At 41.2% G+C, this 7,714-nt stretch overlaps 1 protein-coding gene across 1 annotated transcript in view; it reads right to left on the bottom strand.

The window, feature by feature from the left end:
• Positions 1–7,389, bottom strand: part of TMPRSS7 (transmembrane serine protease 7) — a 33,189-nt gene extending 25,800 nt beyond the window's left edge. Inside the window, 4 exon segments of the mRNA XM_037378174.1 lie at positions 1,855–1,985; positions 2,736–2,934; positions 7,179–7,271; positions 7,273–7,389. Of these exon segments, the coding sequence (XP_037234071.1) occupies positions 1,855–1,985; positions 2,736–2,934; positions 7,179–7,271; positions 7,273–7,389 (540 nt within the window).
• Between the last annotated feature and the right edge of the window lie 325 nt (positions 7,390–7,714).

The following is a 7,714-nucleotide window of genomic DNA, read 5'->3' on the forward strand; positions in this document are numbered from 1 at the left end:
TTTGATCACCTTCACAGTTAAACAGTTTTTTCCTAATGTTTGTGTGGAATTTCTTGCATTTTGATTCACTTTGTGTCTATTTTCTTCACTAACAGCTTAGTGATAATGTATTTTTTTCCAATACACACAGTCTAAAATACATAGATATGGGAAAATTCTGACCATTTCATGCTGTAGATCTGCCTTTGGAGAAAGGAAGCTCCTCATTCAACCAGTTCTTTGGATGTATGGGGTAATATCAGTGTGACAATAACCTTTCTTCCTCCTGTTCACGGAGGCACACTTCTAAAGCCACAAGGTGGCATGTACTTCAAGCTGTTCAGACCTCATCCTGCTGCTTAATGGTTAAAATTAATGCCCAATGGACTACAGCGGACTATTTTGAAGGAAAGGCTGTAAAAATCATATGAATATTGGTCCCTAATTTTCAGTGTTAGACATGGGAAGTTTGAACAATTATTTTAAGGACCTAAATAAAATGGGTGGAGCTCAATCTTTTTTTCCAGATTAGGTTACAAGAGATTTTATATATTACTGTTACTACCAAAGGGGAAAGGAGCCTATCCTGAGAGCTTCTTCCACTACCACTCTGTGGGTTTCTGGGCCAACAACCACTGACAACAGAGTTTCAAGGAGAAAGAACAAACAAAATCCCAAATTCCCCACATCCTTGCTAGTCAACAGTCTCATCACCATAAAGCACAGCTGCAGCAGCACAAAATCTGTTGGTGAGGTCAGTCAGGGTTTACAGTCAAAAAGTAAATTCCAAGTTACGTTCAAGTAGGAGGTGGCAACACTGGCAGTGACACTTGCTGTCTGTCAGCTTCACTGTGTGACAAAGGCAGGATGCTCTGGGACAAGAGCAAGACACAGGGCTTACAGCAGGTTGGAGGTTCTCCATGGAGAGCAGGGGAAGGACATGTCCTGCACTGGTTGTCTGTTACCCCTGCATGAAAGCACCTGAAGTCGTTAACACGCAGGACTAGGAAAAGTAGACTGTCTGCTTTCAAGTCTTTTGTGAGCCAGCTTTGGGAGGGATGGGGTATGTGGGGGAGATAAAGCTGGAAAACAGGAGCATAAGTTCATATTATAAGATGACAAAAACTTGCCCAATATTAAAAAAATACCTTTTGGTTACATCTGACATGAATTTTTTGTTTGTTTTTTTTTAGCAGTTTTCATACTACTTTTGAATCCTTATGTGGACAGAGCTGCATTTCCTGGCATTGATGTCCTCCTCCCTACGCCAAATGCCTTGAAAGTCAAATTCCCTTTTAACCAAGCTTCCCACCCCCTCTTCCCACTGCGGAGCAGCCTGAACTGCCTACAACAGTGTTATTTCTGCTCTGACTGATGCAAGGTGTTTGGGAAGAATAATGGTCTTTAGAATACCTAGCATCAGAAGGAAATGTATATGTAAATACGTTTGAGAGCTCTAGGGTAATTACAGATGCTTTAAGACACAAGACTGGCAGAAGATACCAATTTAAATGCAAAAGACTTCACCAGTTTAATGTCTCAAAAAGGGCAATCAAGTTTTGAAGGGCTTTTGTAAAGTTCTATTCATAGACCCCGATTCGTGGGGGCAAACGCATCAACTTTTACTAAAAAGTCAAACAGAACTTTGCAAAACTCAGTTTGTGGTTAACAAGCTGAAAGCAGTCAGCTCCCCCTATCCCCAGATAGCCACCCTTTGTACATAGTCTTCCAGAGGCGGGGGGGGGGGGGGAGAAAAAAAAAGAGGAAAAAAAAAACCAAAAGAGAACGCCACGGTAGACTCAATGGCACCTGAAAGTTGCACCTCTCGTTCACAGCTCTGATCTTTTTGTTAGCCAAGCAGCCCACTCATCTTACCACATGCTGCACGTTCTGTGCCACAGAGAGGAATTCTTTTGACTCCTTCTGCCTATATTCTGGGAGAAATTCTATGTTGGCAACACGAAACAGTCCAACAAAATACAATGCATCTTTGTTTGCTGCCTGAACTGCAAGAAAAAAAAGAAGACAGTTAGCCTCCTTTTTTTTTCTTTACCTTTTTAATAACAATGATTTTTTTTTTATTAAATTCTAAACCAAATGAACCTATGCAGCCTTACAGTGGAAATGACTACCAAAAGAACTCTGTTTTCACAGCCAAACCATTCTAGAGTACCACAATGCAGTTAATTGAGCACCCGTTTCCTACACACAAGGCAAGATGCCACCATATAAATGAACCAGCACGATGAAGCTGGCAGCCTGCTGAACCAGCAACATCCAGATTCTGGAGCATCCCAATGGAATCTGAAGCAGTATTAGCATCAGAGGTCTAAAGAGGAGAACATAGCTTCTACCGCCCAGTTAGATACAACTGCATTTTACTCCCCTTGAATTTCTCTAAGTCTGTTCTGCATGAGAGACAAAGGACTTGCTTGACCTTTGTCAGGTAAGCAGAAGGCCAAAAAACCACAAAGTAAAAATTTCCGAGGAATCAAGCTCATCAGAACTCTCAGATCTGTGCAATTAGCTAGCACATAAAATAGGTTTTGCATAACACTTGAGAAAAAGTCACACTTCCTAAAGGCAGCAGCTATGCCTGCTCTTGTAATTACTTGTTAAGTTTTGACAAAGATACCCAGAAGTGTTCCATGTTTATTTTAGAAACAGCCTTCAGGACAAGTGAGATCCTAAACCCAGCTGAAAGTGTTATTGGGGACAGTGATGTATGAAATTGGCATCAGCTGTCAGCAACTCACCAATGAAGAGCCACAATAACGTCCAGGTTACAACTCCTAAAATGAATAGAATGAGGGTAAAAAGAATTATTTTGTTTTGAAAATTCCACAGCAACTTATCTTTTTTCTTCAATTTCAATCTGCCGTGTTTTTTCATTGCCAGAATCCTTTTTGCCAACTTATCTTCTGCAGCCACCATTTGGACTGAGATGTTGGCTACCTAAAAGAAGGTGAAAGACAACAAAAAACGTGGAACATTTCTACAGCAATTGGCTGGCCAATAACTAGAACAGTTTCCTACACGTATTTGTTACTGCATATACGCAACTATAGTTAACTTAGTAGCAGTTTAAAACCCTGGTCAGAAAGTAAGGTCCTTTTCTTCCAGACACTTGCTGATATAACACAGAGTCAGTCCCTATTGTATAAGGATGTAAAACCACAATGTACCCTAGGGTGACAGCTCGCTATGACACAGCTACCCAGCATTAGCCATCCAAATGAATGCTAATATCCTTGTGCACCTTTCATTAGTGTAAATTACCCCTCTTTAGTCCAAAGGGTAGACAACGCTGAATTACCTTGCGCTGTCTGCATCTGAGATGTATACACAGATGAGCACTGCAGAACAGCACCAGCAGCTTGGTAACATAACCTAGCAAAGCGTCTCATGACCCAAATAATTGCTATGCTTACGCAGGTTTGGTGTGGAAGCAGATACACCTTCAGCCATTCATGCCCTTTGTGGGAAGCGGGAGTGATGTACAAATAGTCAGTCCTTTTTCCAATACTATGGCTTGTCATTTCCCTCCTAAAGAATATGCCACACCGCCATTCTTTCCTCCCAGCCTATGTTCAAAAATTCACTGCTGTTCAAAAAACAAAAAGCTACTTTTTTTCTCAGACCAGAACTACCCCAAAACAAGCTGGCTCAACCCATTCATTTCTCAGAAAAACTCTGCACTTCCTTTCAGGATGAGGAGCAGTGGTACAGAAGTCCTTGTCCTACATGTCCAGCTCCCCCGGGAAGCTCCCTCCAGTGAACCAGAGGACACAGCATGGATCTTGCTGGGATGGGACCTGGACAAAGTCATCACCTGGATATCCAGACCCTTGCCAGTTTATTTTAAACTACTGTCTCAGATTTTTTAAAACTAGAATCAAAATATCTCCTGACCATCTTATCTAGGTACAAAAGGTTACTACGTGACCATTTTTGCGTTTACAAGGAGCAGTTTCTACATTCTGTAAGTATCTTATCTGTCTACAGTCTGGTCTGGTAAATCTGTTTATACCAGACACTCCCCCAGGCATTTTCCTCTGCAGGAGATAATCAACACATTTAAGCACACAAATAATGTCTATCAGTTGCTGCAGGCATGGCAAGAGCTGCCTGGGAACCCCTGGGACTTCATAAAATCCCCACTTTAAGAGCTCTTGTGACAGTCAAACGCTCAGTTGCAAGGTCAGCGAGAGGTTCAGTCACCTTCTCTCAAGTCAGCACATCATCTCATCTATGCAGAAGTTACCTGGTGAGTTCCTGGACCACTCAGGGCACTATGACCAAGTGCACTGGCTGCAAACACAGACACAGCTGTGATACCCAGCTGCACCAGAATTAGAACCATAAAAAAACGCCCTTTAATGTCCTCCTTACATCACAACTATAACAGAAGTTCCATAATATTGCCTCAACAATAAAGAACACTCAGAACAAAATTTCCAAACACATGTTGATGCTAGTGAGAGGGAAGCTGTCAAGAGGCTGCCTTAGAAAGCTGTGAGCTCTCCGTGACTGACGGTGTGAACACACACACACACACGGCAGCAATCAGCAGCAAGAGTTTCAGTGGGAAGTCTTCTATGAAGCACAAAACAGGCTTTGAGACGAAAAGACCTGGCTCAGGAGCTCATATATGCAAAGATGATACTGAACTACATCATTTCAAAGTTGAAGACCAAAGTGAAAAAAGACCTTTTCCCTTGTCTTTGGAATAGCTTGATTCATTTTAAGGGCATCTTCAAAGTGGGTCTCTCCACCTCACAGCTGATTTTATGCCATTGGTGGGCTAGGACTGCTCAGAGGTACATCATTCCTCATCAATGCAAGCCAAGAACCTCTCACAAAGACCAAGGCTAACTGGTCTGTATCTGTACCTGGAGCACATCACCCTCACTCTGCTGAGGTAGGCAGCCAGGAGAAAGGCTGCAACAAGCTGCCAGGCTATTTACCATCATCACATTCTTTGAAGCCTCTCAGAAGGTACACTGCAAGGACATGTGGCCTGTTATAGACTAAAAAGTGTGCACACAAAGCTCGTTTTTCAACACTATTAACTGTATTTCACTTGAGGAAAGAGAAGGCTATGAAAGTCGGTAAGTACCCAGCTAAGAACTGCACTCCAAGTTATCCATGTAGGATGCTAAGCTGGATACAGTGGCTACAAAAACTATGTGCTGATGGAGCTTGACAGCCAGAAAATGACAAGCATAACTACTAGACATTTGCAAAAGTGGTGCTGGGAAATGATCTACACTAAGTGGTTGTTTCCTTCTGCCCAGTACTAGTAGAGCCACATCTGAAGTATTGTGTCCAGTTTGGGGCCCACTGGTATAACAGAGATGTTGGTAAACCGGAGTGATTCCGGGGAAGGGCCACCAAGAGGCAAGGTGCTGGAGGAGATGATGTACAGCAAAAAGCTGAGAGCCCTGAGGTTGTTTATCTGGAGACAAGAAGGCAGGGTAAATCTAATTATAGATTTCCCTGTCTAAAGTAGGTCAGGGAGAAGACAGCCACACTTTTCTCACCAACGTGCAGCGAGGACACAGCCACAACAGTAACACACGGCAGCAGGGGAAACTCCAGCCAGACAGCTCAGAGGGTGGGAATGTATTTCACCATGATGGCCATGCACCTCAGCCACAGCGGCCAGGGAACCTCCATCCCTGGAGGTATTAAAAACTCAGTGGGATAACGCCCCAAGAATTCTGTTCTGACTTTGTTGTTAGCCCAGGGGTTTTTTTCCTAAATTTGAAAATCTTCAAAAGTCCCCACCAGTGTAAATGTTTCTGACTCTCTGATACTGTGCCCTGGTAATGGTTTCAAAAAAAGAGCTCTCTGTATCCTCACAGAGGAGCACAAGCAACATCACCACAAATATCCTGCCAGTCCCGTAGTCAAATACAATGGCTAGCAACCCTTCACTTCAAAGGTGAGAATGTTCAAAGATGAGAATGAAAATTAGTAATAAGTAATAATGAACAATAAGACCCAGTAGCACACTTTACAATTTCCTCAAACAAAATGTGGGAACTGGAAGATTTCAGACTCATACCTTCTACCTGGGCAATTAACTGCACTTGTTTTGCATGTTCTCATTTTGCCCAGGACTCAGTTTTCTCATCTTCTGTATTTTTTCAAAACCTTATTGAGTACATTTCTGTTTAAGGATGAAAACCAAATTGCCTCTTTGTTTGTTTAAAGCTCTGCTCTGTCATGTGAAGTTCCCTTACACACTCAGGTGTTCAATAGGACACCTTGGCACAGCCCAATGAATGCTCGGTCCTGACATCTGAAATTTGGACCACTTTGATCAAACATTCCCCCAATAATATTTTATATTTAAAATTTCCCATGCTGTTCCTTTTTGTAGCAGAAAGATTTATTCTTGAAAATTAGATCCCGTCAAGGATCATTAAAGACTGCTCAAGATTGACACCACTAGGTCCATAAGTATGCACTTGAAACAGCCAACGTCTCCATTGCATCTACTGCAATTATAACCTTGTTTAAAGAAAACACACTTCATATATCATGGCTTGCATGGCAGAGTTCTCTGTTACTCGGGATTCAAAAGAATACTGAAAGCTATGTGCTACATTTTAAAGATTTCCCAAGGCCATACTAGTTTACCATAAAAACTTTATAGTAAGAAAACCAAAGTTAAGCTGTTCCCTCAATAAGGATGACAGTTCTTCACTCAGCTTTCCTCTCTGCTGCAACCTAGTTCTTGTAGTCTAGAATTGGTTTCCAGCTAAAGCTGCAATTTGACTATCACCATACGCTAAATTATTTAATTACTTCTTTGTCATGAGTTAATGTTCATGCAGTAATCCCCTTCTGTATCTTCTCAGGGTAAACCAAAACACTTTACCTACTTTAATGGTGCCTTTCCTGCCTAGAAACGGATTTGGTTTTGGAAAAACATGCTGCCATGACACCAATATAAGCTTTTCATATTGTCACACTGGCATGCTCATTACTTCACTTGTCTAAAAATACATGTTACTAGCAATCTGAAAACAAATATACATATGTTGGCATTTTCAGATTGAGTTATAAAACAGAAAATTCTACCAAATCTAACTGTGATTTTAAGTTTAATACTTGGAAAACTAGATCAGAAGAGATCTAACAGCATCAAGAGGTGTATGAAATCAAGAATGCTTAAGTCACCTACTTACACTTAGTTCATCTTCAGGTTTAGCTGCTGGGTGATCATTTTTTTCATCCATTCCAGCAGAATTAATTTTATTGCTTGTCCAAGCTGAAAAAGAGCTTTGCACGTTTTCTCAGGCACTACTTCTACCTCTGAAGCTGAAGACAGCTAACAGCAGTGTCCAGGACCAAAGCAGGCATCAATTTACTTTGATGAGTTTCCAGTTGTAATCTCATCTGCCCTATTGCTCCTTTGTGAATATTGGAACGATGCTATCATGTAACTTTAGACATCAGACTGAATAAAATCGGTTTTTCAGTCTTTTTAAGCTCCAACTTGTTAAAACAGAAAATCACAGTGCTAAAATCTATATATCATTAAAACATCACAACATTATCTGCCACAAACAAGAAAAGTAGCAAATAAAATGTAAATACGTGAGCAAAATCATGTAACTAAAAGAAGGAAAATAAATGTAAGCACCTTGAGTAAGAGTGCTGCAAATAGCAGATAACTGTAAACCAAGAAGAGCATTTTGACTTTTTTCTAGAATTTTGTAAC

Source organism: Falco rusticolus, chromosome 2 (assembly GCF_015220075.1).
Source record: "Falco rusticolus isolate bFalRus1 chromosome 2, bFalRus1.pri, whole genome shotgun sequence".
Lineage (NCBI taxonomy): Eukaryota > Metazoa > Chordata > Aves > Falconiformes > Falconidae > Falco > Falco rusticolus.